The 27,774-nt window shown below is 47.6% G+C and overlaps 14 protein-coding genes across 16 annotated transcripts in view; 8 read left to right on the forward strand and 6 right to left on the reverse strand.

The window, feature by feature from the left end:
• Positions 1-232: 232 nt before the first annotated feature.
• On the reverse strand, positions 233-1,864 carry TERG_04821 (uncharacterized protein; the record flags this gene model as incomplete). Its single annotated transcript, XM_003234180.1, has 2 exons — positions 233-1,705; positions 1,790-1,864. 2 exons carry the CDS (start codon positions 1,862-1,864, stop codon positions 233-235), a joined length of 1,548 nt encoding a protein of 515 aa, XP_003234228.1.
• Positions 1,865-2,579: 715 nt separating this feature from the next.
• On the forward strand, positions 2,580-3,903 carry TERG_04822 (WD repeat-containing protein JIP5; the record flags this gene model as incomplete). The annotated part of the gene is made up of 2 exons (XM_003234181.1): positions 2,580-2,923; positions 2,988-3,903. The coding sequence occupies 2 exons, from the start codon at positions 2,580-2,582 to the stop codon at positions 3,901-3,903; spliced, it is 1,260 nt and encodes a 419-aa protein (XP_003234229.1).
• A 1,335-nt stretch (positions 3,904-5,238) lies between these two features.
• On the forward strand, positions 5,239-7,339 carry TERG_04823 (diphthamide biosynthesis protein 2; the record flags this gene model as incomplete). Its single annotated transcript, XM_003234182.2, has 1 exon — positions 5,239-7,339. One exon carries the CDS (start codon positions 5,239-5,241, stop codon positions 7,048-7,050), a length of 1,812 nt encoding a protein of 603 aa, XP_003234230.1. The 3' UTR covers positions 7,051-7,339.
• A 238-nt stretch (positions 7,340-7,577) lies between these two features.
• On the forward strand, positions 7,578-11,123 carry TERG_04824 (uncharacterized protein). The gene has a single exon (XM_003234183.2). The coding sequence runs from the start codon at positions 7,925-7,927 to the stop codon at positions 10,592-10,594; it is 2,670 nt and encodes an 889-aa protein (XP_003234231.1). The 5' UTR covers positions 7,578-7,924; the 3' UTR covers positions 10,595-11,123.
• Positions 11,124-11,500: 377 nt separating this feature from the next.
• On the reverse strand, positions 11,501-12,166 carry TERG_04825 (uncharacterized protein; the record flags this gene model as incomplete). Its single annotated transcript, XM_003234184.1, has 1 exon — positions 11,501-12,166. One exon carries the CDS (start codon positions 12,164-12,166, stop codon positions 11,501-11,503), a length of 666 nt encoding a protein of 221 aa, XP_003234232.1.
• Positions 12,167-12,746: 580 nt separating this feature from the next.
• On the forward strand, positions 12,747-14,661 carry TERG_04826 (tRNA(Thr) (cytosine(32)-N(3))-methyltransferase; the record flags this gene model as incomplete). The annotated part of the gene is made up of 1 exon (XM_003234185.2): positions 12,747-14,661. The coding sequence occupies one exon, from the start codon at positions 12,747-12,749 to the stop codon at positions 13,890-13,892; it is 1,146 nt and encodes a 381-aa protein (XP_003234233.1). The 3' UTR covers positions 13,893-14,661.
• Positions 14,662-14,791: 130 nt separating this feature from the next.
• TERG_12193 (uncharacterized protein) lies at positions 14,792-15,168 on the forward strand (the record flags this gene model as incomplete). The annotated part of the gene is made up of 2 exons (XM_003234186.2): positions 14,792-14,899; positions 14,977-15,168. The coding sequence occupies 2 exons, from the start codon at positions 14,792-14,794 to the stop codon at positions 15,166-15,168; spliced, it is 300 nt and encodes a 99-aa protein (XP_003234234.2).
• Positions 15,169-15,870: 702 nt separating this feature from the next.
• On the forward strand, positions 15,871-16,338 carry TERG_12194 (uncharacterized protein; the record flags this gene model as incomplete). The annotated part of the gene is made up of 1 exon (XM_047751188.1): positions 15,871-16,338. The coding sequence occupies one exon, from the start codon at positions 15,871-15,873 to the stop codon at positions 16,336-16,338; it is 468 nt and encodes a 155-aa protein (XP_047606421.1).
• Positions 16,339-17,543: 1,205 nt separating this feature from the next.
• On the reverse strand, positions 17,544-19,808 carry TERG_04828 (uncharacterized protein). The gene is made up of 2 exons (XM_003234187.2): positions 19,020-19,808; positions 17,544-18,903 (listed from the first exon to the last, which is right to left on the reverse strand). The coding sequence occupies exons 1-2, from the start codon at positions 19,203-19,205 to the stop codon at positions 17,578-17,580; spliced, it is 1,512 nt and encodes a 503-aa protein (XP_003234235.1). The 5' UTR covers positions 19,206-19,808; the 3' UTR covers positions 17,544-17,577.
• Positions 19,809-19,836: 28 nt separating this feature from the next.
• TERG_04829 (uncharacterized protein) lies at positions 19,837-21,093 on the forward strand. 3 transcript variants are annotated; one of them, XM_003234188.2, is made up of 3 exons: positions 19,837-20,425; positions 20,495-20,738; positions 20,803-21,093. In XM_003234188.2, exons 1-3 carry the CDS (start codon positions 20,073-20,075, stop codon positions 20,878-20,880), a joined length of 675 nt encoding a protein of 224 aa, XP_003234236.1. In that variant the 5' UTR covers positions 19,837-20,072; the 3' UTR covers positions 20,881-21,093. The 3 variants fall into 3 exon arrangements, with proteins under 3 accessions (XP_003234236.1, XP_047606422.1, XP_047604309.1); XM_047749879.1 differs by having other exon boundaries at positions 19,837-20,738; XM_047748329.1 differs by having other exon boundaries at positions 20,495-21,093.
• Positions 21,094-22,030: 937 nt separating this feature from the next.
• Positions 22,031-22,894, reverse strand: TERG_04830 (dolichyl-P-Glc:Glc(2)Man(9)GlcNAc(2)-PP-dolichol alpha-1,2- glucosyltransferase; the record flags this gene model as incomplete). Its single annotated transcript, XM_003234189.2, has 1 exon — positions 22,031-22,894. The coding sequence occupies one exon, from the start codon at positions 22,892-22,894 to the stop codon at positions 22,031-22,033; it is 864 nt and encodes a 287-aa protein (XP_003234237.2).
• Positions 22,895-23,556: 662 nt separating this feature from the next.
• On the forward strand, positions 23,557-24,310 carry TERG_04831 (uncharacterized protein; the record flags this gene model as incomplete). The annotated part of the gene is made up of 2 exons (XM_003234190.2): positions 23,557-24,140; positions 24,193-24,310. 2 exons carry the CDS (start codon positions 23,557-23,559, stop codon positions 24,308-24,310), a joined length of 702 nt encoding a protein of 233 aa, XP_003234238.2.
• A 760-nt stretch (positions 24,311-25,070) lies between these two features.
• Positions 25,071-25,776, reverse strand: TERG_04832 (uncharacterized protein; the record flags this gene model as incomplete). Its single annotated transcript, XM_003234191.2, has 2 exons — positions 25,071-25,403; positions 25,489-25,776. 2 exons carry the CDS (start codon positions 25,774-25,776, stop codon positions 25,071-25,073), a joined length of 621 nt encoding a protein of 206 aa, XP_003234239.2.
• A 550-nt stretch (positions 25,777-26,326) lies between these two features.
• Positions 26,327-27,774, reverse strand: part of TERG_04833 (uncharacterized protein) — a gene marked incomplete at both ends in the record, with an annotated part of 3,618 nt that continues 2,170 nt past the window's right edge. The window contains 3 exons of the mRNA XM_003234192.2: positions 26,327-26,591; positions 26,653-27,326; positions 27,383-27,771. Of these exons, the coding sequence (XP_003234240.2) occupies positions 26,327-26,591; positions 26,653-27,326; positions 27,383-27,771 (1,328 nt within the window). The remainder of the gene's footprint in view (positions 26,592-26,652; positions 27,327-27,382; positions 27,772-27,774) is intronic.

The raw sequence follows: 27,774 nt of genomic DNA on the forward strand, positions 1-27,774 counted from the left end.
ATCCTGAGAAGGGGTATTGGGCGAGGCGTAGTTCAAAATTTACATTGGTTCCTCCATACATGTTATGGGTCTCTGCTGTATATATTCATATTAATTTGGTTCAAAACCACGACACATCTGAAGCTCGAGTTAGAAAATTAACAAGCGTTTCTTAACATCTTATATTAGTTATGTACTATTTACCATACGGGAGCCGTATATATTTGGGTATCTGAATCACGACCTCGATCTGTTAACCAAGCAACATTCTCTTTATCTCTTTAATCAGCCCTAGGACTAACGGAACCCCGATTGGTCCTAAAAGTGGAAGATACACAGCTACTTTATGCTCGTCTGGGAAATACACCTGACCAACCATACTTTTCTCAAAAAAGCTGCGTTCAGCTTCCTTTTCAGCAATTCTAGCGTGAGCAAGGGCTGATTCAAAGGCACCTTGGTGTAGCATTTCACAGGTAGAAGAAAGGTGGGATAGGGTGTGAGAGACAGAGTTTGCGACCGTAACGGGGATTGGTATAGAGGGGAGCGAGAGAGTAAGGCGCGCAAGGGAGCCCATTGTAGATGATGCCGACAAGAGGAGCGATGCGGTATGGATCCGGATCAGGCTTTGAAGACGTAGTGGTAAAGATGGTGACGATGTAGGAGTGCCGAGAAGTGTAAGGAGTTGGTGTGAAAACGTGTCCATAGCGGGCTTTAAAGCCTCGCGGGAAAGGTGAGATGGGTGCTGCAGTTCTGAGATGTTGGATAATGGAGGATTTAAGATGACTACCCCTCCCCACTGAGGGATAAGCCAGCTTGTGGCAGCATTATCTTTAACCACGAGTGGTGATTGTGCCGGTGACGGAACGTAAAGAATGAAGTTGATGGTTGGCCCACCGCCTATACTTGGACTGAGAGGCCATTCCGCCGCGTTGATGAACCCGCTCAAATCATCCTGCTTGAGGGTCCAAGCAGCTTTACTCTCATCATATTCAGGAGGTGTTGCGGTTGGTGAGAATTTAGCGTAGACTTGCACTTGGGTATCAACCGAGAAATTGCTAATGGGGGAAAACACGTTGAGCAGAGGGAATAGGTATGCTTTTAACGCTGGTTCAATGTCCCATGATGACGGGGCATGGCCCGGTGTGAAGAGAGAAAAGCTTAGATGGTAAGTTTCTGCGTATTTAAACGATTTCTTCACACGACTAGCAATGGATTCAAGCTGTATCGCAGAGCTGAGAACATTCGCCCTCTGGTCCTTGTTGACTGCCCCTTGTGCTGCATGCTTTGAAGAGGTGGTCACACTATTGCTCTGCGAGAGGATATACTCCAGTGTGGCCTTCTCCTCATTGAATAACGTACGTAGCTCGTTTGCAATAAACGTTGTAAGAGGTGAATGAGAGGGGGTTTGCGGTTGCGCCTGGCTAGATGGATAAAAAATATCCAATCGCTCAGAGTAAGGGTGTACATTGGAGGAGATCACAGTAATATTTGCACGCGGGATAAGCCGTAGTACTAAGGAACGCTCTCCAACAGCTTCGTTGACTGCACCAGTCTCAGAACTTGGGCTTTCCTTGGTTTTCACAAGTCGTAGGCGGAGATGGTGCGCAGAAAAGTCGTTCAGGTCATCAAGAGCATGCTGTGTTGCTTGAACCAACGACTCGGCTTCATGGATGTTCAACCCAGGAGTGTGGACATGTATATGTAACGGGAAAACGGGCCTACAAGACTATATTACTTGGATATCAATAACTGGTCTCGGTGGATCAAATGTCGGGGGGGGGGGAGGGGGGGGGGGTGGTTGATAGCTAACCTTTCCTGCGGCCCAATTCTCCATCTCTTTGAGCGGGAGCTTAGCCCTATAGATAGACGTTGTTTTCCACCACATAGGCAACCCGAAAAGCAGTATAATTAGGCAGAAAGTGAGTACAATGAGGGATCTCCTGCGAACGGGCTCTGGGTTCTCTGGAGGTGCATTGCGATGAACAGCAGATGCGGGTGCTATCTCATCACGGGCCCAAACTTGAGCCCGGGCTGCTCGGGCATAGCGCGCAGCAGGGGACTAGCCGCGTCGATCTCTGACATTGTCAGCTCATGTTTGACCAGGCTATCATCTACCAAGGGGCGGAGGAGGTCGAGTTGTTGGAGTTTGGATGGACGACAAAGCTGGAGCACGACGGTGCTGACTAATACATGCCGCCTTCACTCGCGACACAAAAAGCGAAGAAATGCCAACGCTGCAGAAGAAGACAATGGGGTAAAGGGGACTGAGCAGACTAAAGAGATGTTTAGAGCGTTATATGGCAGACTTTCATAATATGTATAGTTGTAACAGACGTCCGGGAATGAAGACCTTTGAACTGCTCGGCACTTCTGCCTCGTAGATCTATAACTAAGTGGCTTGGCGGGAATATCTGAATATCTGGTCAGTTAGCTAGCTGCGCATCCAAGTTACAGCTCAACGATATTGCGAAAAGAACATAGAAAGGAGATCAACTGGATCAATTGGACTGGAAATACACAAGCTTAGAATGCAGTGACAATATAACCGCATAAATCCCACCTTTTCTCTCTCGCGTGCACTAAATCCAGCACTGGCGGAAATGTTCGACACCGTCTGCAGTTACCCCCTACCGGCGGATATATTCACCCAGACCATTCATCCTACAGAGCCAATTGTCTCTGTGGGCCTTTCCTCTGGCCATGTCGAGACCTTCAAGCTACCTGCCGAGCATGAACCTGAGCCAGGGGAGGAGAAGAAAAATGGACTAGGGCATATCGACACCGTTTGGCAGACGAGGAGACACAAAGGCAGCTGCCGGAGCTTGACATTTGGCATTGATGGAGATATACTCTACTCTGCTGGCACAGATGGCTGGGTGAAGGCCGCGAATTCAGAGACTGGCCGGGTTGTGACCAAATTTGCGGTCCCAATGCCTAGGGATAAGTACGGGACATGTCATGGTATATTTGCTAGAATTTTTTGTATGTTGACAATATTTGATCACTAGGTCTCTTCACGATACAGACAGCCCCTGTCTGCTCCATGCCCTCTCTCCCCAGACACTCCTTCTTGCAACAGATTCCAGCGCACTTCATATATTTGATCTCCGAAGCCCATCAACAGAAGTATCTGCTCGGCCAGAACAAACGCACTACCCCCATGATGACTACATATCCTCCCTTACTCCGTTACCGCCATCTGAGATGAGTACTTCAGGGTTCAGCAAGCAGTGGATAACGACAGGAGGGACCACAATTGCAGTCACAGACCTTCGACGGGGGGTCATGGTCCGCAGTGAAGACCAGGGCGAGGAATTGATCAGTTCAACCTATGTCACCGGTCTTAAAGCTGGAGGTACTAGCAAGGGAGAGAAACTAGTAGTTGGAGGGGGTAGTGGAGTTATAACTCTCTGGGAAAAAGGAGTGTGGGATGACCAAGATGAGAGAATCATCGTGGACAAGTCACCACTCGGCGGTGAGAGTCTAGAGGTCCTTACTAAAGCTCCAGACGAAGTAAGCTACGGCAAGGTTGTCGTTGCTGGGCTGAGTGATGGACGCCTGAAATTCATTCAACTGGGCAGTAACAGCATCATTTCTGAGACCAGGCATGACGAAGTTGAAGGTGTCGCTGGTCTGGGGTTCGATGTTTGTGGCAGGATGGTTAGCAGTGGCGGCTCAATAGTCAAGGTGTGGCATGAGGCCCCAGAGACAACCGGGAAAGGGAAGGATAACTGGGCGCCATCAAAAAGGCGCCTGGAGGATAGTGGTGATGATGATGACGATGACGATGATAGTGACAAGGAGGCTGCGGCAGAGAGTGAGGAAGAGGAAAAAGAAGAAAAGAAAAGAAGGAAGCGGAAGAGAGGCAAGGGTAAAGATCGAACGGGTGGCCAGCATGTAATGGCCTTCAAGGACCTCGATTGATTTCTCTATGACCCGCTCTCCTGCTACTACGTAAGTCTTGATATCACTCTACATGATGTAGAGCTTTGGATACGCTGGTATTTGCTCACAGCGTGCTTGATCTTGGATAGAGCCAACGTTGCCCAAATCTACCAATTCTACAATAACCATGAATGCCAGGATATTTGTATTCAGGGCATAGAGGGCTTTAACCGCCAACTCTATCGAGGTGATGAAAATGTGATATGATGCCTCTCAGGCAAGTAAGCGCGATAGTATAAGCCTACAATACCTCTACCGTAGGTACAAAGCCATCAATCCAATGGCTAATTGAATGCTAGGATTTAGACTAACAAACATACAGCGTCAAGTTTTCCGTTACAGAGGCACACACACAACTCCTGAACCGCTCGAACAACGGGCCATATCAATCTCTCGGGCCTCAAAAACACACAAAGTGAAATCATTCGAAAACAACACGCACTCTGCTTATGTTCTTTTCGGTACTGGGACCATAAACAGCTGTCTGCAGAAATTGAACGGCTAGGCGTGAACTCCCCACTGCTTCTGTATACCCCTCAGCAAGAAGAGCCCATGCAGGTAATTAAACTAGACGCTAGGGTTTATTCATTTAAACATCTTTACCTTTGTCACATATTCCTTGGTGGTAACTGAACTAGTGGAAGCGTGGAAGCATTGTATGCTCACAGCGGAAACCCAATTGTCAACCTCCTGGCACGAAATAAAGCCTCTCTACAGCCTTGCTAGACATTGTGGCGAAACCTTAATCTAAATCTGCACGATCAGATGCCCTCTACGGTGCTGGGTTATGTGGTTCATGCCTGGGAAGTGTTCAGGGGAAGGTCGAGCTGATCTATAGTTGTCGATACCAGCGTCGTTTGACTTGATGCCGCTATGAAAAATACAATACATCCATCCAGAGGTCTGGTATAGTCTCTCTTTTACATCCTAGATGCAATATCCCTTGGATTTCGCTAATTTTTGTCCACCTCTGGGGCAAGTCACGCGTGAAACGGGAAATCATTTCAACTGAGACTCCAGTAATAAGTCCTAGTGAAAATGACGCAATTCCAAAGAAATATCATTTCAACAGCTTGGGTGTAACTTGGTATATGAGATGGTAAATAGCAAAGCTCAAGCCTGGAGAGCAAAAGGAGATGACTTTTTAAGCCTCCTTTTTATACCGTTATCAGATGGCGGGGACTCACGTGACGATAAGAGAAACTTTGTACATTTTTTTATCCCACCAAAGGATGGAAACGAAAAGTAGGAGGAGAAAAAGAAGACGACGAAGAAGAAAAGGAAGAGTTCAACTGGCAGCAGAGCAGTGCGAAGATGACGGAAGCGCTGAAGGTTGCGCCAGTCCTATCGACGCCAGACACGCGGATTCTGGAGGAAACCGAACCGACAGCAGTCAACAAACCTATCGGCCAGAATTTATCGGACGAGGAATTCCGCATTACTTACGACATTGAGCGGACGATCAGGGAGATAAAAGAGGGAAAATGGCAGAGGATAGCCCTCCAGTTCCCCGATGACATGCTACCTGATGCGCCGCGGGTTTTCCAATTCTTAAGCCGCGGCCTCAGTTCCCAGGACAATGGTAGCCAGAAGAAAAAACACAACACCAACGGCGTGGAAGGAGATAGCAAAGACGTAGAAGACGTGGCCAATTCTATGGACCAGGAGTTGAATCTGGACGAAAAAGCTGAAGGCTGTATGCCCAAACTATTTATACTGGCAGACACCTCATACGGAACCTGCTGTGTGGACGAAGTTGCGGCAGAGCATGTCGAGGCAGATGTTGTAGTACATTATGGAAGATCATGCCTCTCACCAACTGCGAGGCTACCCGTGATATATATATTTACGTGTAGGCCGCTTGAGCATGGTGAAGTCATCCAGGCCTTTGAGGAATCATACCCAGACCATGGAGAGAAAGTCGTCATTGCCGCGGATGTAACATATACCGCGCATGTTGAGGAGATAGCAAAAATACTCACAAAGCAAAAGGGGTATACCAATATCTTTGCGACCCAAGTGGTGCATAACCCTTCCTCCCCAATTCCTAACAGGACGATTCCGCCATCAGTGGAGGCTGGAGAGGAGTCATTAAACGACTGGCAGCTCTTCCATATCTCTGATCCGCCAACCTCTTTGCTTCTAACTCTATCTTCCCGTGTTCCCGCAATCCGGATATACCCAACTGATTCTGAAGCTAGTGGTAAGTCTGGCTCTGGAAGTAAGGCATTACTAGCATCTACTGCGATTTCCCTTCGTCGTCGATATGCCATCCTGACGTCTCTCAATACCGCTCCAATATTTGGCATCCTTGTGAATACCCTCAGTGTAAAGAACTACCTCCACATCGTGCAGCATGTCCAGAGGCTCATTGCGGCAGCAGGGAAGAAGAGCTACCTTTTTGTTGTTGGGAAGCTTAATGTGGCAAAAGTAGCCAATTTCAGCGAGATAGGAGGATGGGTCATCATAGGATGCTGGGAAAGCTCGCTTGTGGATAGCAGAGAGTTTTGGAGGCCGGTCATTACGCCATATGAGCTAGAACTCGCCCTCCAAAGTGACAGTGAGCGGGTATGGACCGGAGCGTGGAGCAGCGACTACCAGTCTCTACTCAACTTCGAGCAGAGTGCTGCGCCAAAACAGAAAACAGACAGTCCTATCTCATCTCCGGCGAAGGCTGAAACTGAGGCTGAAACAGATACACTCAATCATGAAGGAGAGAATGAAGACGAAACTTTTTCTGAGCCAGAGTCAGCTCCCCCTGATTTCGATTTCCGAACGGGCCGATATGTTTCAACCTCGAATTCCCGACCCATGCAGGCGTATTCAGGCTCTTCACATTCGGCTGTCTTGCCCAACGCTGCTCATGAGCAACAAACTGCTGCTGGTGGTTCGAGGTCTCTCGCAAAACGATTCAACTCAGACGTTGCCACCATCGGCGGTGTTGTCTCCCCTGGTGCAGAGTTTTTAAAGTCCAACAGATCATGGAGAGGGCTGGGTAGTGATTTTGTCGTTGAATATGAGGAAGACAACAGCCAGGACGGTGGTCTCAAGGGGAGTGGCGTTGTTGAAGGCCTCTCGGGGGTTGCTCGAGGGTATAGAATTGGTGACAATCAAGAACGGCGGTAGTTAGCATTAGACAGGGTATATTTGGCCAAGTGAAATATTCCTTCTATTATCTTCCGGGGGGCTTTTCCCTCCGCCGCCTCCAACACCATGCCTCTCTTTTGTAGGTATCCTGCGGGAGTCTTCGCCATGACCTTGCCGCGTTCAGCCCTGTGGCCAGACAGCCAGTGTCAATCAATGATCACCGCTCTCTTCGTAGTAGTTGTTGACTAGTTAACCAGCCAGTTGATTGAAGTTCATTGAACCCGCAAGGCCGCGCAGCCTCAGCACGCAGCAACCCACTCCCAGGGCCGCGATGCCAGGGACTCCCCGTACGCCCCCTGTCCCGGACTATTAAAACGCTAAGCGCATAAATAATAAAACTGCCCCCGTCTTTGCTCAACAAAAGCGCCCGCAAAGGCCCTTCTTCCTTCACCTTCAAGTGCGCTGTGTCTATCCACGTGACACTTTGCTCTTAAGAGGCGGCGAGAAAACATCGACGGCCGCCAGCGAAGGCAACAAAACATCGCCAGCTCGACGAAGCGACAGCAAGCCCATCGCCAACGCACCCGTGTGCTCGCTACACTGGACCAGGGAGTCGGGGGGTGGTGCTGCCCTGCGATGTGAATTGCCTCCGGGCCCGCGGTGCACTGACTGACTGACTGAGCGACCGACGACCTGCTCGTAGGCTGTGCCTCAGGCCCGGCCTGGAAAAGGAGGAAGACATAATCTCCCCCAGCTCGCCGTCGATGCGTCAACGCGACCATCCAGCCATACGAACGCAAGCCTCACTTCTGCCCAGCAGCAGCCCTCCACCGTCTTCTTATGATGCCCACCTACCTCCCGTCTTCCCGCCGCCGTCTTACCAGATCGAATTCCCAGTGCTACTGAATCCAGGATGGCCTGTATCTTCGGCCCCGGTGGATCCTCGCCTGACGAGATGAGCCCAAGGATGCCGGCTGCTACATCCCCAGATCTCATATTTAGCGAAGGCGAAGAAGGAGAGCAGCGGCCGACGACGAGACACTCGCAGCTCTCTACATTCGAACGTGTTCTCTCGACTCATCCGCCCATCCTCGAATCGTTCCTCCTACAGACCCCGACTGAATCTATACTCCAACTCTACCACACCTCCTCATACCTCCGGTCTTTCCTCAAATCATACCCGACAGCATGGCAGTATCTCTCATTCCGACTCCTTTTGCCTTCCAGCACGCAGGTTCGCCCGCTGGTTGGAGCCACAGACTCGCAGGGAAACCAGCGCCAGTCCCGACCCTACGCACTCGACCAATTACTACTTCACGTCATCGTACCCTTTAGCCCTTCTCTTCGCAGTCTAGACCTGGATAATACTGCTGTATCGGGTCAGAACCTCATTTCGATCGTCCTTAGCGCACGCAGGGATACGCTCGAGCACATCTCTGTCCGAGGATGCAAAAACGTGTCTCTCAAGTATCATATCATTCCTTACTTGACCATGTTTGGGCTTCAATATGATACAGAAACCACAAATCCGCTCAGCCCTTCGTCAAAAGTCAAACGTCTTGCAATCAAAAGCCTCTACACCTACCGCTGTCGCCACCATAGGAGACGCCCGTATCTAACCTCGTCCCTTCTTAGAAGAGACTCGGACTCAGAACCAACACATGAGCTCGTCAATCTTTGCCATAAACTTGGTATATGGACCGATACTGCTTGGTGTACTACTCCTGCTGGGCGTTGTTTCCGAAGACGAGGCTATGTGGCCATGAGGGTACCACAAGGCAGTCCTGAAGTGTGGGTTGTGTTCGACCGGCTATGGAGGTCCAAGAACTGGATTGGCGCATCTGGTGACAGCAATGAGCCTCCGAAACGAGACGGCCGCCTATGGGAACATGACGAAACTGGCCATTCTGGCGAACCTCTGGGGACTCCTGGTGCCCAGAAATACGGAGAGGGAAAGACAGTCCCAACTCACCTGCGCAGTAGTCACAAACGGTTCGTGGAAGACATAAAATGTGATGCTTGTCTTGAAAAGATATATGAAAGATGTGAGCAATGCAGCGTCCTGATGCATTGTGTTGGATGCCGAAAAACTCTCTGTTACAGTTGTGCATACGATACGCCCTACCCAAGAAGAAAGACGGCGTCTGTTAGTGAATCAGCGGAAGAGACATTTTGGTGGGCTCCGGGAGCCGCCATCTCTCCATGTGCGATGCAGGAGCCTTTTCAGCAAGCCATTGGTCCTAATGCGGTCAACAACCAGAATGGAATGGCCAACTCCCCCGTTTACCCAAACCTGAAGCTACACTGGTGCTGCACTGAACCAATTTTCACTGGCGGTGGTGGAATAACGCTTGGAGTCGCTGGTCGTGAAGTTGACAGGGTACGAGCGGCTCCTCTTCCCCGTGGGCAAGGGTGGGAAGACCCGGAGTACTCATCGAATGAATGGAGCAAAAATTTCCCAAAGTATGCATATGGAGACCCGAAGAAGCCCGACTACACTCTTGCCGAAGGTCACACTGAGATGATGCGTTGGCTACTAGGCCCATCAAGTTGTCAAGTTTCAAGCTGCCCGCGTAATTTGTGTCAAGACTGTTTTGACTCCCCCCAATGGAAAGTCCATTGTAAGAGTTGTTCAAAGCCCTTGTGCATGGAACATGACTTACGGGGGTTGCGTCTTCGAATATGTGGTTATCGAGACCTTCTGCTTGAAAAACTTGCTATTGGGGATGGACGGACACCTGCCTCGTCTGCCGCTTCGGCAACTTCTCCTGCCAGGCCTGCCTTGTCTACTTCGGCCTCGTATGCGCCTCTGAGGCTTGCTCCCCCTGAACAGAGCCATGGCGGCGCTTCAAGCAGCAGCAACCCTCTACCAAATGAAACAAACTCTTCAATTCCAGCGACGGCAGCTATGACAGCCAGTGACAATCAAAATGCTGACCCTGCCTCTTCCTCGACTTCTAACAATCATACCCGTTCCTCTACACCCGCCTCTGTTTACTTTGAAGCAGCACCGCAGTCGCGTAAATGGCTTGGCTGCCAGTCGTTTTTCTGCCCACAGTTCCGAGCTGCCGGAGATCACCGTCAGCGTTGTACAAGCGTATTGAGCGAATGTACATCTTGCTCTGTCCACGTCTGCCAAGATTGCGTCGACGAGAACCCGCCATGCACCTGCTCGTATTGTGATTTGAACTACCTCTGTCCAAACTGTTATGTGACCAAGGAGCAGGATGGAACTTGTCGCCGACTCGAGGAGGAACGTGCAAGACGAGATGAGAAACAGAAACGCGACCTGGAGATGTTTGAAGTTGCTCTCGAACGCAACCTTGCAAACGAAGTTGCCGGGTATGCAGGACAGTTCTTCAGTCAAGTATACCATACTGGAGAGCCCGTTCAAATGTCTGAGCAGCCGACAGAGGCCGTTGGTGAAGCACCTCCCCCGTTAGCTCAACTGGACGCGGCCACTAATAGTCATCCCCCAGCCCAGCCAGGTGCTTCTCAGCATACTGCCGCTTATGATGACGATGACAACGGTCCGGCCGGTAGTGGGTCAGAACATACTGAAATTCTGGGCGATGATGCTTAATCTTGTGCCACTTCACTCTCGACTTCAACTTCTCATCACGTCTTGTGGTACAGCAAACCCTTCACGGCATTGCCATCTATCATACCCTATCCTATCCATTTACCGATCTTAGCCATCTTCTCAAATTTTCCAGCAACTAATTGTCTGCTTCATCAACGACCACTCGAGGTACTCGCACTTTCTTTTTCATTTCATTTGTTACGCCAAGTTGCTTTCTGCTTTTTTTTTCCTAACGACTCTCTGTCTTTCACCTCCTTGCAAAGTGGGTTATTTCTTATATTCGGCGAAAGGAAACAAATTTTCGAGTTTAAGGGGAACCGGGGCTTCTAGCAGGCATTTAGCGATATGGTGTTCTCATTCCTCATTTCAGTCCTGTTACTGTTGTCCTACCATTCCTGTCTATCGATGTTCTTTCAAATCCACAGATGTTTTATTATCTTCTAGTAAAGTATACTTTGTCGATATATATATAGTTATATGTTCTTTCCTATGTTCTTTCCTATTCATTTCACGGAGCATTGCTAGTCTTTAATATTTTTTCTCCTTTTTCTTTCGGTTAAATTTGTAGGGAGCCATCACTGTTCGGCTTGTTCCTTATTTAATGGAAGACTCGGGGAATAAATAGCATTATTTCGGAATGAGAGCAAGAATGTCCAGCATTTCTATATATCTCAATATGCAACACAAGAGTTGACAAGTCTGGTTTTTCTTTCATCATAGTTCTTGGGTCTGGAGGAAAGCAAATTTCCAGGTTGAAACTAAGCAGAGCATATCCTTCCCTGGTGAGCAGCTATATTATCCATGCCTGTCACTATATCCTCCTGCCTGGCCCTTTAAAAAGCAAAAGAAAGTAGAATCATATCCAACAATAATAACATCGAAAACAAGATGGGAAGATGCGGCAAGTTAACTCCGTTCATAGTCGGGTAAAGTCGAATCATCTCTCTTTCCTGCACCATCATATGAACGTTGACAGGTGCCCGTATGGTCGCGACAGAAAACAGGCGGTGGAGTGGCAATAGGGGAAGGTGAAATTATCGAAGATGAATCTGTTTCTGTCGTTCCGGTATAATTAGTGGGGATAGATATCGACATCGATCGCTGGGAGTGGGCTCGAGACGAGCAATAAGAAGAATATGGTGGCGGAGGTGTTTCTCCAGTAGCCGTAGACGTATTTCCTATGCTAGTAGGGAAAGAAATCTGTGAAGATGCGTCGGATGAATCGTCTTCTGTGGCATTATCGGCATTATTACTAGGATATCGACGGTCGTATATGTTCTGGTTCTTTTCATCTCGAGGGTAATCACGTTCGCATAAAGAGCGACGGCCTGAGATGGCTAGGGTCTTTTCCTGTATACTGATAGGACGTGCTGTGTATCTCGGAAGGGGCTGGCTCGAGTGGTAGGGGTCATTTTCATCAACAAATGGTTGATACCGGTTGTAACTGGCAGGGTGTGAGGGCTGGGATGACTGGTTGTCAAGGTGGGGTTGAGAAGAGTAATCTGATTCTTTTTCCTTCTTTCTACTATGCGAGGGAAAACACGAACACAAACTGGCGAAGAAGGCGGCCATTTGGAATGATGTTCCGCGCGAGGCTGTGGGCAAAACGGGCGGTTAACGAGCGTCGTCAGCGTTTAGAGAACACTGATTGGGAGGAAGAACAATTGGAAGTGTGAAAGGGCGTGCAATGCCCTCAAGCCCCAGACTAGGGCTGGTTCACCACGAAAACTAAGCCCCTGGGTGACGGCAGTAGGGCATCTCGGCTGGCAGAGGGGAGAAGATGACAAGTGTGAGAGAAGTAGTTGGTTTGTTCCTGGGAGAAACTGCGGAGGGCTGCGGCTGAGTCACGTGGATGGATGCTGCGGCTCAGCGGGATAGCCCGTAATGTATTACACGTTACTGTACCGTAAATATGAGATTGGCCAATAACAGCTTGGAAACAAGTGGGCGGTTACACAGTCTCACTAACATCCATGGATCCTATTGGCTGAACCATCCATTATGGACTATTAATAATCCGATTCCGATATCAAAATCTTATCGCAAAAGTCAAAATTATCTCGAGATTTTCTTTTTGTGTCAGCCCGCAAATATTATTCTTGTTGATACCAACACAATATTCTCACAAAGAGACAGAGTGTATAAATATACAATGACGGAACAAAATACCTCAGCGTACGCGGACTGCAAGGATTATGTGGCAGTTGCCCAGCTCGTCGAGCCTGTGCACGTCCCAGCGCATCGGTCTCACGACCCCGCCAACAATCAGAAACGAACAGATCCATTTCAGTTCGGCTCACGGTTTCTTGAAGAAGGCGATGATGTCTTTGAATTCAATGCCTGGGATCATGTAGAGGCTGATCCAGAGTACTACGAATATGCCGAATTACAATATGCAAGACAGCGAGCCTCCCCAGTTTCCGACTTTGACCGCCACCGGTTCAATTCCCAACCAGCAAAGTGGTGGAATTTATTCTACAAAAATAATACTGGGAACTTCTTCAAGAATCGCAAGTGGTTGAAGCAGGAATTTCCAATTCTGGGGGAAGTGACGGCGGCAGATGCAGGCCCAAAGGTTGTGCTTGAAGTCGGAGCCGGCGCTGGCAACACAGCTTTCCCTGTATTATCGAATAACGAAAATGAACAACTAATGGTTCACGCCTGCGACTACTCTAAAACTGCAGTGGAGGTTATGCGAAAGAGTGAAAATTATAATGAGAAAAATATGCGAGCTGATGTTTGGGATGTTACGGCAACAGGTGAAGATTCTCTTCCACCAGGCTTAGGAAAGGAGTCCGTGGATGTTGTCGTGATGGTTTTCATTTTTTCTGCTCTTGCTCCAGAAGAGTGGAATAACGCAGTATCGAATATATACCAGGTTTTGAAGCCCGGAGGCTATGTGCTTTTCCGCGACTATGGAAAGGGTGACCTTGCACAGGTGCGGTTTAAAAAGGGACGGTGGATGGGAGAGAACTTTTATGTTCGAGGGGATGGCACGAGAGTATATTTCTTTGAAAAAGAGGAAGTATCCCATATATGGGGCAAATGGACACCCCAAAGAGGCATACCTGAGTTCAAAAAGGATGACGAAAGCACAACAGCCGATGAACAAAGCTCGCCCGATTCTGGATTTGAAATTCTTAACATGGACCTTGATCGCAGATTAATTGTCAACCGTCAACGAAAGCTGAAGATGCATCGATGCTGGCTACAAGGGCGGTTCAGAAAACGAATACCGTCCCTGGCTTCAAAGGAGGCCCCTTCAACGCTCGATCAGCCAAGCGAATTCAAAAATTAAAACTCTCAACAGAAAAGACATACTATGTTTAGCACCTATTTTGTCTCTGGTCTGTCCTCCACAATGGCACTTTGCATTGTTAACGAGCACGCCATTGCAAGGACCTGTGCGTTCAGATTGATGCTGAAAATACGATGGCGGTTAGACCGTTCGATGCTACTGTCCTCCGTGCATATGCAGGCTCTCCTTTCGCTCCACACTGGTTGACATCTACCCTCGCTGTGCCTTGGAAGTCCCGCCGTCTAATAATACTCACGCCACACAGACCCTGGCCATTTCAACGTCTCAACCTTCCGGATAGAATAGACACCGCGATGCCATATTCATAGAAATGCGGAACAATCGAACACACGTCTTACCCGATCAATAACTTCAATTGGTAATAGGTAGTTAACTCCTCAGGTTTGCAACATAATAGTATGCCACTTGCTCTTGTGTCCTTCAAATCAAACATAAGGGCCCTTGATGCACCAGCCAATCGCCACTCTGCAGAGCGAAAGCTTGAGTAACATCCCATCTCCACCGAGCCAATACTACCGAGTGCAACCTCTCCCCATCCCGCGCAGATTTGCCCTTATTTCATGAGGTTGGGTCTTTCCCGCTCCTGAAATTACATGATAGTGGCCAGCATGCTTTCTCGGCGATAATACCGGAGTATCTCCTTTCGGGCGACTCTTTCCAGCTGCAGCTATGGAGGTCTTGGGCAGCTCCAAGGCCCATAGTACGGCACCGAGGGTAGGAGGAGAAATCGCGTCTACGTCTTGGGTGGAAAAAAAAAAAAAAAAAAAATCCTACCTTCCTCCCTCCATTACCCCCCATAGCATTTAAGACATCCCCGGGCCCCAGAACTTTCTCCAGATTCCAATTGCTCACGATCCGAGTTCACCTGCCACCTTGCCATGGACGAAGTTACTGATCAACAGACCGCTGGGTCTATAAACCAGACAAAGAAGACAAGTTGGTTTGGAAACATTGCCAAAAACCCGTTCATATTCGGTGTCGCACTAGTGAGGATTCCTTCTCTATGTTGCTCTAGTTACCATAACTATACCTGTTTTCTAACCAACGGCATCCCGGGTACCAGTTTTCAACCCTCGGTGGCTTCCTCTTTGGCTATGATCAGGGGGTTGTTTCGGGAGTCCTCACGATGGAGTCCTTTGGTGCAAAGTTCCCTCGCGTCTATAATGATAGCGGCTTTAAAGGATGGTTTGTGTCAACGTTACTTCTGGGTGAGTTATATTCACCGAGGTTAATTGTTATAGGGCAAAATTGCTGATAAGAATTTCTAGCTGCTTGGTTCGGATCTCTGGTGAATGGTCCTCTTGCGGATTATATAGGTAGAAAAATGTGTGTGATCACAGCAGTTGTTGTCTTCGTTATCGGATCTGCTATTCAGGCTGGAGCCGTCAATATTCCGATGCTCTTTGCTGGTAGGTTCCTCAAGTTACACCCATTTGTATGGATAATACTAATATCGTAAAGGTCGTGCCATTGCCGGATTCTCTGTGGGACAACTGACAATGGTGGTACCCTTATACATATCTGAGGTAGGTCCTATCTTAACCCCACTCTCAATTGAACACAAATCAACTTACACCATTCTATAGGTGTCCCTACCAGATATACGAGGTGGACTCGTTGTTTTACAACAACGTAAGCCTCATATCTAATCTTTATTTGTTTAACTATTCCAGCTCCTGACATTGTGGCAGTGTCTATTACAATTGGCATTCTAGTAAGCTACTGGCTTGATTATGGAACCAACTACATTGGAGGTACTCAATGTGCCCCAGGGATACCGTACACAGGTGGAACGGTCGAGAAGCCCGTTTTTGATCCCTACAAAGATGTTGGACCAAACGGCTGTGATGGGCAATCAGATGCGTCTTGGAGAGTTCCGCTGGCCTTCCAGATTCTTCCAGCTTTGGTTTTAGGAGTTGGAACGCTCTTCTTCCCAGACTCACCAAGATGGCTGTTTATGAAGGACCGTGAAGAAGAAGGGCGCCAATCACTTGCAACACTACGACGGAAGCCTATTAATCACCCATCAATCGAGACCGAGTTCCTCGAAATCAAAGCATCCGTTATTCTTGAAAATACGTTCGCTAAGGAAAAGTTTGCAAATATGTCCGGGGTCAAATTGCATGCTGCACAAGTAGGTTCCCGGCAGTATCAAATCATAAACTCTCCATTTCATGCTAACGTTCCGTACAGTACTACTCACTTCTTAGCACTTGGTCTAGGTTCAGGCGACTTGCAATTGGATGTTCCATTATGTTTTTCCAACAGTTCATGGGATGCAATGGTACGCTTTCTTCTATTTACGACCACTGGCCAACTAAACTTGATATTAATGGGGCTTCACAGCTATGATTTACTATGCTCCAACTGTTTTCAAGCAATTAGGATTGGATGGGAATACGGTATGTGCAATTCTATTTCGTGAAACGACGTAAGCTATCTACTAATCCCTTCACAGTCCTCCCTCCTCGCTACTGGTGTATATGGAATCATCAACTGTATTAGCACTCTTCCAGCTTTATTCTGGATAGATAGATTAGGGCGTCGAATGCTTCTAATGTGCGGTGCAGCTGGAACCTTCATATCACTGGTTATTGTCGGCGCTATCATCGGTGCTTATGGCTCCAATTTCAAAGCACATGCCGCCGCTGGATGGGTTGGGGTTGTATTCATCTACCTCTATGATGTCAACTTCTCTTATTCTTTCGGTAGGTTAACGTCCAAATAATATGGGAAAGTGCGTGAAGTACGTGACTAATGACATATCAGCCCCCATTGGATGGGTATTGCCATCTGAGATTTTCCACCTCTCAATCCGTTCAAAGGCTATCTCTATTACTACGTCAACCACGTGGATGTGCAATTTGTGAGTTTACAGCACCCAATTTTTTAAGCGTCTATTGATCACTAACGGACTTCCGCCTTTGCAGTATCATCGGCCTAGTAACCCCTGGTATGCTTGACAAAATTGGATGGGGAACATATATCTTCTTTGCTGCATTCTGTCTTATTGCCTTTATTTTTACGTATCTATTTGTCCCGGAAACGAGAGGAAAGGTACGGGCTATCTTTTGTGTTTTACGGACGTTGTGTACATCAACTAACCCGAATGCTTTCTTACTAGACGTTGGAGGAGATGGACAGTGTCTTTGGCGATACTGAAGCACATGAAGAACAGAAGCGTATCATGCAGATAGAAGCAAGCCTCCGCGGGACCGCTATTGATGATTCAGATGCTGTTAAAGCGAAGGTATTGGAAGAGTCTGTATAGGTTTGACCGAGGTCAGATTAGACCCCAGCCTCTGTAGACTGTTCCTGATTTGAAAAATTTACTGAAGCGAAAGCAGCCTTGGAGATGGCGCCTTGAATGAAACATAAGAAAACTGTACGGGTATTACAAGAGAAATATACATGCAGGAAATATAAGGAAGAAAAATAGGGGAAATGAACTCTCCGTGGTCTCCAATTAAAATTATTATGGGAGGCAATACATGATCTGGTATCATATCCAGTGAGTCTAGACCATAAACCTGTCCTCCATCAGGTATTTCATTGACGAAGAAACAAAGAAGAGTCAAGGATAAAAAAATATACTAAGAAAAATAAAGAGGAAAAGTCGGGACAGATGCAGATAGATGTCTATGATGGCAAGGAAATCTTTCTTCTAGGAAGTAAGACAAGGGCATTCGCCCTTTGCCCGCAGAAATGCTCCAGCAAATAGGTCCTGCATGGCAAGGTAGTGAAAGAGAATGCCTCCCAAAACCGCAACATGCCAGATATTATGGCTGCCGCCAACGTAATCAAAAAATCCGGGATGCCAACGTTCCGGAATCTGTGAGGCATATATGCAAGCTCCGCAGAAGTATACAAGTATACTCTTTACCACGGGAGCGTAGAAATAAAGAGACCATTGCAAACCGCGAGTTAAGCTAAGCTGGACAATTGGTGCAAAGCCGGTGAGGGCAAGGGTGACATAAAATGCTACGCGAGCCCAAGCCATGTGAGGGCCGTTGAAGCGAGGATGCCAAGGAAGGATAACGCCAGCGATACCCAACGTGGAGGTCATAAGAATATAGATCCACCGAGAGTATGGTTCGCAGTAGAATGCAGTGTATTCTGTGGTGACAATGGAGGCAGCCACGAGCAAGGAAATACCGGTGTAGTCAACACAGGCAAAGCGTTCCATGAGGGGCTGATTAGCTATACTGTTCATAGTATGCCATAGTGTGCTGCAGACGAGGCATTTGCAAGCGGCAATGAAGAAGATGAACGCAATGGTTACGTCTGTCTTGGTGCTAAGGTGGAAGTTGGGGCTCAGCGGGTAGAAGTAAAAGGCCACAGCGAGAACGATGATTAGGCCGATGAGGTGAGACCAGATGTTGACCAGTTCATTGGAAAAGGAGAAGACAGAAGTAAGACATTCTATCTTCGATGCTGTAAACCGGTATCCCTTTCGGATGTGAGGATTAACTCTCCATGGCTGGGGGAGGTCCGAGTAGTGGATAAGGCGCTTCTCCTTTGCGAGCGCGATAGCTCTATCAATACTTTCTCGGAGAGCAATCTTCGCATGGACTGCACGTTCGATTCCTTCGTCAAGCATAACTCGCGCATGAGTTATGCTGGAGTCGACTGCCCGGAGTCCTTCATCGATAGCGCCATATAAGCCACGGTCTCGAACGCTGTGAACACGGGCTTCTAGCTGGGAGAGAAAGTCCTCCATCAATCGCATGCTTGCCTGAGCCTTTTGTTCAAGTGTTTCCTTGGTAGCCAGTACCTCGTTGTAACGGCTTTCGAGGGTCTCGACGGCAATACGGGCTCGACGTCGTCCGCCACCCATCAGCTCGCCAGAGGCATGAGAGCATGAATCCCGGACCGCTACCAGAGCGCCGTAAGCTCTCCTTAATCCAGAATCGATTTGTAGTATATGTGACTGCCGGTAATCTTCCAACCATTGTAGTCGCCTTTCTAGTTCTGCAAGAAATAAGTCGACCTAAAATGTTACAGGAGAAGAAAAAAAACAAAGTCAGAATAAATTTTATGGGGGACCCCTGAAAAAAAAAAAAATAAAAGAAAAAAGTAAAAAAAAGTGAAGCGATGAACACTCACCTTGAGATAAATTGCGTCTTCATCATAATCACAGGACAGTCGCCTCGATGTGTGAAATGAGTGTCTTCGTCTTCGGTCTTTCAATAGACCAGTCAACTCGTTGGCAGGTGAAAGATATCCTGAGGTCGTACTGGATGGAGTACCAGTACGGCTCTCTATCGTAATCGAAGGAGTTGTGCAGGCCATTTCCCACGGCCGTGAGAGTCCCTTGCTGATAATACCAAGCAAATGAACGTCAAGACCTTCTTCTCGGCGTTGGGGTGGTTGTCAATAGGTATTCCTGTTTGTGGTGGTATTCAAATCTCGGCTTTTGTTGAGAGGTGAGAGAGATGATGGCCTAGGTGAGGTCAAGTTGTTATCATCTTTCGGAACTCGGTTGCCGGAAAAAGAGGTCACTGAGCGCTGCGCAAAGATGGAGAGAAGATACTCCTGATGCAAGTAAAGGGGTTTTATACGGAGGAGGGGCTGCGCGGGAAATCGTTGAGGAATGGACGCTGCCCGGGGTGGAGATGTGTGAATAGCGCAGCAAATTGCCCTCTTGGCGGGTGTGGAGGTTGCAAGCCTGCAAGGTCATGCATCCGAGGTTGCAGCACTTGGCCCAGTCTTGCTTCTGCGGCCTTGCTGTCCTTTCACTGACGCAGTCAGGGGTGCTGTTTCCGGCGTTGGATGGTTGAATGGCTGCGTAGAAGTCGATCGTTCGGTGATAGCAGAAAGAAGGCAAATAAAAAAAAAGTGCGTGACGTCGCGAGTGAAGTTCATTCGTTGCCGACAAGCGGGTGCGTATTGGGATTACCAAAGTTTCCGGCGCTTGTGTTTCACTTTTGGGTGGACTCTGTGTGGGGGCCGCGCGGCCGCAAGGTTAACCCGGTATTTATACACCCGCTTTCAATACACGGCCTTAAATCTTTATTCCTTTCACGCTTCTTTCTTCTTTTTTGCTTGTGAATATCGAGCGAAGCCGCCAAACACCAAAATAAAACACTCAAAAGGACAAGACGAAGGAGAAAAGAGGAGAAGCCAGCGTATAATAGAGCAGTTATACCGTCGCAGAAGATGGCCGTCGAGCAGATCGTCACCGACCCTGCCCTTATCCCCGCCCTGAAAACTTGTTCGGACACCTTGAGCGAGGCGCATAAGCTCATTGCCCTGCTGGAGAAAGGGATTCAAAACCCCTCGTCGAACCCCAACGAGACGCTACAGGATGTGTACAAGCAGCAAAGACACGTTTATTCACTGCTGGCTCAGCTACGTGGACTCAACCGTGAGGCCATTCTCAATGTCAGGTCAACCAAGCAGGCCACAGCGGAGGCACGCCAGGAGATAGACAGACTGCACCTGCAGCTTCAGAACCTGTACTACGAGCAGAGACACCTGAGCGGCGAGATAGCCGCATGCGAGTCATACGAGTACGTGATTTCAGGCGGGTACCGTCTTCAGTCCGATCTGTATGCTGACAAGTATAAACCCGTTTACAGCCATAGCTATCTGTCATTGCCCCTGATACCGGTGGAAGAGTTCATTAGCTTGCATCCAGAACACGCAAACTCGGACGAACATGAACTTACGATTGCCCGAATTAACCATGAGCACGCGGAGAGAGAAAAGCTCGAACAGGCCCGCCAGGAACTCTTGAAGAAGAAACAGGCTCTCATTGCAGAAAACAAAAAGAGAAAGGAAGATCTAGCCAGTCTAGATCAGGACTTGGAACGGTTCATTGATGTCAGCCTCACTTCTGAGCTCCATACATGTAGCCATGAAACCCTGCTAACCACAACATTCTCAGGCTGCGAAACCTATCCAGAAGATATTCGAAAAAGTCTACGTACCTGTCACCCGGAAGTCAAATGGAGAAGACAAATGAGCCCAAACCTAGGATCCTTGTATTATGATTATTTGGCTATGTTCATATACCCCGCATGGATAAAGGAGTTTTGAGGCAAAAATATATGGATTCTGAATCTAAAGGATATCTTGTCTCTCTACCACATAAACCGCTGGGTTTTCCCTGGTTCCTGCGGCCAGTCAAACCCTCTATACAAAAACACGTATCCTGTCCCCAAATTTATGAGCAGGTACCAGGCTGTCTCGGTAAGTAAAGGGAGAAGCTCCAGAACAGATGAGCGGACCGTGGCTTCATTTGCAGGTCTATCTTTTTTCTTGCGGCTCAATGGGGCTATGTGTAGTCGCCAGATGACCCATGGAATGATAAAATATCTCGGTTCCACCAGCGGAGCAGTGATAAGGGACAGCGAGGTTGATATTAGCCATATAAGCACGAAACTAGTCCTCGTCGAAGATTTGTTGGATACTGAGCCCTTGTTTTGAGCCCTTTGCGACTCTTCGCTTTCGTTGCCTTGGGCGGGAGTCATTGAAATTTGTTCTGCAAATATATCGGCCGAAGGGAAGTTAAACGCGGCGATAGTCGTCCATCCACATAAGAGATAAACGGGGGCCGCAGCGTATTTAATCATCGGATGCCGAAGTAAGAGACGGAAGACGTAAAACACATAGTGTCGATTATCGGCCAATGTGAAGGGGTGTACAATGGTGTTCAGGTGAACAACCAGGGTCATGACCACTAAGATACTTAGCATTATGCCCAGGCGCGGAATTTTGCTGGTCAGTTGGGTCAGGCCCTGCGGATTAGATTGGCCAATATAGTTCCACACCTTTAATGCCCACGGGTATAGAATTATTGGCCAGGAGAAGAACATAAAATACGGCCAAATATAGAGCATTTGAGGCAGATGCAAGCCCGCACTGTGAAATTCCTTATGGCCTATAATTAAAAAGGAAATGTTAGGGGTAGGGAGTAGAGATCCTTTTGGGATGATACTTGCCTAAGACGACACTTCCATTGATAACCACGAACAGTCCAAAGCATCCAAGGAAGAAAAGATAGGGTAAAAGGGCTACCAGGACGGTAGATAAATTCGTAAGAGCGGAAATGGCTAGCGAGACTCCAACTTTAAAATAGTCTTCATAGAGCGTATTAGTATAGAGTTATTGATCTAACATCTAAGCTCATCATGGATGCAAGCATTACCTTCAATATACGCGGCAGCGGCAGGAGGGTCATAGAGTTGTTTCAATTCCCAGCTACCCCTTGCAATACGCTGTATGTCAGAACACCGGCATTCTGTAGACCTCGAACGTAGTGTGTTCACCACTTGTAGGCCTCCAAGGAACACCGCAACCCAGAAGATATTTGTTTGTCGGAACACAAGGGCAGCCAATCCAAGTACGACAAGGCTAAGGTATTTCAGAGTCATCCGTAAAGAACCTTTAACAGCACCATGACCATCCACAAAAGAACTCCGCTCCAAATCAACGTTGCAAGCCTCCAAGACAACAAGTAGGGCAGCCAAATCGGTATAATAAAGGCCGGAAAAGAAGAAAAGTGGTGGGAAAAGACAGATATTTAGAGCACTGAGGCTAATTGACCAAGAGCTTATCCCAACCTCCCCCTTTTCCAGCATGAGTGTTTGCCTTAATGAAAAGAACCTTCTCAGTGTAAGCTGAAGAATATTGAACAGCACCAAACCATTTATGCACCGTAGTATGGAAGCCGAGAGTTCCACAGGTTTCCCAAAGAGAGCAGTCGACAATGAAGCCACAGCGTAGGAGACAATATATAAGCCAGGCGGTGTCGTGATTTTCGGGTCCCATTGCTGCCATCGATGATTCCAGTAAGCCTGTGCCTGTCTCACATGGAATACCTCATCTAGATAGGGATTTGGAAGAATAGCATTTATTTTCCCTAGCCAGTAGACCATCAATCTTGCCGCTAGAAGAGTGGTGCACACATGGGGAATAATATGGTCCATGGCGATGTAATGGTATATTTTCAATGTTGTCCAGCCGTCACCATGCATGCTCTTCAGTATTCATAAATGCCAAAACGAATAGAAGTCATAGCCAACAGTGACAATATGAGGTTAGGTATGACTGCCCTTATGCCATAATGCTTGCCTCAACGCGCTTCTCCCGTGGTTGTCTTACATCTCACTTGCCTTTTCCTGTTTGGTATATTAAGACTAAAGGTTTCGATAATTGGTCTTTCACGTGATAATGTTAAACTAAAATAAAGTTATTTTAGTAATGAATTACTAATTAAAGGGTCCCTCGCAAAAGTTGCAACCAAAAGAACGGCGCGACGAAAAGCGCAATTGTATATTAAGCTGTGCAGCTTCACAAGGAGAAACACCAGATCGTTCAATGGCTTTCCCGCTACCGAGGGGGATAACGTCCCCTGAAATCGCCTTTCTCTGCGAAATGGAAATGGTGACTGTAGTTCCCCGGCAGCGTCTAGAGGGGCTAGAATTGCTTGGAGTGAGTTAGACCCTTACTTCAATACAGCTAGGTACAACGATATCAGCTCGGTAATTCTGCCTACTACCGCAATACCTCAGGGGCCAAAGGATCTATAGATGGAGATATCGGGCCATGGCGCCTGTGGAGCAACTTTTCTTCCTATGCCTATCCTATACCCGGTCACTAACTCGACAATCAACCCCGCTAGGGACCAACAGAGGCAATGATACCTCCGCGACGATCTATACTGCCGCTCTGGCTTGCTCTCCTGCTCAAACGCCAGCGTCGTGTCAATATACTAGCCCCCTCATGGCTTGCCCTAGAGTCATTGACCTCGCTTCTCGAGCTGGAAACTATGCGAACAGAACAATTCTGTCCTCCTCCCACTTTAATGGCTCCGGCACAAGATGGCAATACAGATTCAAGACAACACAACCGTGGCAATAATCGAAGTACCAGGCCTCGGTATAACATGGATGGGAAGAGATATACTCCGTCGCCTCCGTTTCTACTCCAAAACACTGTGAATGCAGAGCAGAATGAATTCCTGAATGCCTTGCCTTACCATTGGCTTGAGTTTGCAACCATGCTCCTTGATGTAGCCAGTGACGACATTCAGGATTCTGACCAAGTACGTCGCTGCATTCGGGATATCCGAGAGGTGCGAATGTCCAAAATGCGCCAATTGATGGAAGGGATCGATGCCACTGCTGTTGGCGGTGGAGACGGCTTAGCACTGACAGGTGTGGGCGCCATGGAAATTGGTGAAGCAAGAGGGTTTATATCTGGTGCAGCTGAAGCATTAAGGTACGTTCAACTTTTTAAGTTCTGAAACAATTAACTAACTGGCTTTTCATAGACAAATAGGTGCTTCTAAAGAAGAAACCTTGAGAGAGCAGGCTGGGGAGGATGAAGGAGAGGATATTCAATACGGTGGAAGAAATGACTATGAAGATGAAATGGACGTGGAGCTATAAGTCCCAACGGTATCTGGACTCAGTTCTAAGTTTTTCCTGGGATACAGAGCCAACTGGGAGAGGCCGCTACTCGGCTTACGGCTTATAAAGCTCCGCTACTCGGTCTATGACTGGTTCATCCCTATGAACTACTAGCACTGCTTTGACCGAGCATTGCAGAGCTAATATTTACGTTAGGTGGGCAGTAGATGGCACAGAGTCGATATGCATACTGACTCGAAACTAACACTCCACGGAGTATGCCAAGCAAGCGGTGCTCAATTGTTCTGTATGGCACACTAACGCATAGCTAAGAAGGCTACAAGGTAGTCCCCAACAGCCCTGGACCGAGTGAACCTTTCTTAGGCAATAAAAAGAAGGAGAAATTGCATTCCTAACGGTCTTGTGAGCCCACCCCTATCCGGTATTTCTGCTCAGGAGAAAGTTCAGGAATATGTCCTGATATTCCTATACAATTCTTTCATGGACACCGATTCATAAGCCTTGCAGTGTATTCCTAAACGGCTTACAGAGCTGCTACCCAACGCCTGCATATTCTTAGATAGAAAAACGTTCATATAAGTGAACAGTTATATCCATACACGCTTAAGAACTTATTGATTCCTCAGTTGAGATTCCAGCCATTGTGTAATTGCAAAGCCGTTGCTACAAACGCCGTAGTCGGTTAAACAAATCGCTTCCGATGCCGCTAGATAAGGATAAAGGAGAGTCGTCCACACATGACCAAAGACACAGAAATTTAAAGAGTTCCATGTTAATATTATTGCTGCTGCTCTTGCTTTGCAGCCTTATCTTTCTCTAGCATCTTCCTCCTGGCCGTAAGAATCATTTCGTCCCGTCGTTTCTGCATGAGTCTCTGTCTCTCGTCTTTGTCACGCGACCAGGCACTTCCTTGTCGAAGTATTGTTGAATCACTAGAAACAGTACCAGTTCCAGATCCTTCCGTAGATTCATTATCTATCTTGGACTGGAGGTTATATCGTGCAATGAGATTGGTCGATACTTGTTTTGCTACCTGTTCAGTGGCAGTAGATGTGGATTCAACTGTGGGCGTTGAGGCGGCTGGAATCTGAGGTTGGAACGTAGGAGGAGGCTACAGAGGAGTGATAAACCACACGTCAGCGGGCTGCATACATAGCAGATACAGAATCAGGGCTAGATGACTGATTCCAACTCACCGTCTCTAATCCCCTTCCCGTTAAGATCCGCTCTGTTGTGGCTGCCACGCTTCCGCCGTTCCGCTGTAAATCCCACATAAGTTCTCTCCGCGTAAGCTGAGGAAACATTTGAGCTAAGTGGTCTAGCTGTACTGGATCAACTGCCTGAGCTCTGTTTCTCCCTCCGGGCGCATTACTGCCATCTTGGGATCCCGAGCGTGAGGAGAAAAACCACCGGAAGACGAAGAACGAGACAACGGCGAAGGTAAGGAGGGAAGGAATATTAATCGAAGGCTCAGATTCAGCCATGAATGAGGACATCAGAGGATATCTGATATCTCAGCGAGTTGTTACAGCTTGGAAACGCAGTAACTAATGCGAACTCAGCTCGGCGGAGTTTAAGGAGTCACGCGCGGAGATAATGCGATAGAACAAGAATGTCGAAGGTTGTAGAAACAACCGGAGTTAAATTGGAAACAAACGTATTAAAACTCTCCTCCACTGGTATCGAGCATGAACTGGTGATCCTGATGGGTGGTTGGAGTTGCTAATATGGCCGTCATTGACATAAGAATCTTAGTGTGGCGCTGATGTGTTGGGAGCCTCGAGGCAAACAAATCAACTTTAAGTTTCGCGCTTATTTTTATCGACAAAGTTTTCATCCGAATTAGACGCAGACAACTAGGTTGGTGTCCCTTAGTACGAATACACAGGGCTTCGGATTGAAATGCATTAAATTCGTCAGAAAAGTCTCGTTCACTAGGTACATAGCTACATACAATGCCATCCGTAAACATCCAATCCCCAAACCATGAAATGATATCCTGCGAAAAGACAAAAGGTACCGCATGAGAGTCTATTACTTTAAGTCTGCTGGAGTTAGTGCCTGTACCATACTAGTGCCCTCACTAAACCTCGTCCTGAATATCCGGTTGGCGTTTTGGAACATTCCATCCTTCAAACTGACGACTATAAACTGTGAGCCCTTGAAACGCGTCTTGATCAACCGACCAATATTCTGCGTATGAGACAAATCCAAAGCAGCATCAACCTCATCAAGAATATACATTGGTGCAGGCTTGAATTGCAAAAGTGCCATGATGAGAGACAGGGCAATCAGAGACCTGCGTAAAATTAAAGCATTAGCGAAAGTTAACATACATAGCGACAACAAGGACAATTTACCTTTGACCACCGCTGAGTTCTGTTAAGCTCTGCTTCCAGACTTTACCCAAGCTGACCTTGACCTCAAGACCATCGCTGATCTCTTTCCCTTCCGGGGGGTCAAGTTTGGCGAAACTGCCAGGAAGAAGCTCTGAAAATATCTGGCCAAAGTCCGCAGTAACTTTAGACCAGGTCTTATGCAATGCCTCTTTCTTGTATTCATCCAAACTGATGATTGTCTCTTCGATCTTCCTCTTGTCTCTGATGACTGTTTTCATCATGTTCTTGAGAGAAGCCTCCTTCTTCTCAACACTGTCGATCATGTTCATGACCTTTGGGTTAATCTTTTTCTTCATTCCCTGGAATCGCTCTGTTACATTCCGCAGAGACGCTTTACATTCGGCAATATTTTGATTTTTGAAGTCATAAGGGGTATTTGGCCGACCAAAGCTGTCTTTCTCCTCGGCGATCCATTCATACTCGTTCTCCATATTTGTCACAAGTTGGGCAGCACTTTGTTGGTCTTTGTAAACCTTTTCAAGTTTGTGGCCGAGTTTTTGAAGTTCCAAGGCCTCTTCCGTGATTCGTGCAGCTTTGGACTGTTTAGCTTCATCCAAGTCCCGGAGTTCATCGTCGAATCTAGTGAGTTGAGCTTGCTCATCTTCAAGCTGAGCCTGGGCAATGTCATGTTTTTCCTACAATTATAACCTTAACATCCCCTTCCTCAGATATGAAGTCCTAGAATACTTACCTTAACTCGTGCTTGCTCCTTCACCATTTCCTCAACCTCTTCCACCTGAGCTTTCAAAATCTGCTCAGCCTCCGCCAGTTGCTCCTCAGCAGTTGTCAAATCACTACCAGCTTGCTCAGATTCCAACCTGGATGCTTGGAGCTCCTTCTGGAGGGTCTTGACTGAAACAGAGTTCTTGCTAAGAGACTTTTTCAACGATTCGAGTGAGGACTCAAGTTCTGCAAGCTTGCTATCCTTGTTATTGCTGAATTCACTCATGTCTTTCTCAATTCGTTTAATATCCTTCGATGCTTCAGCGTGACGAGTTTTAGCATCTGCGATATCGTTCTTCAATTGGGTAATGGTTTCTCTCATCTCTTCCACGGCGTGAATGATCTGGGGAACGTCAGCTG

The sequence above is a fragment of the Trichophyton rubrum genome, assembly GCF_000151425.1.
Source record: "Trichophyton rubrum CBS 118892 genomic scaffold supercont2.5, whole genome shotgun sequence".
Classification (NCBI taxonomy): Eukaryota; Fungi; Ascomycota; class Eurotiomycetes; order Onygenales; family Arthrodermataceae; genus Trichophyton; species Trichophyton rubrum.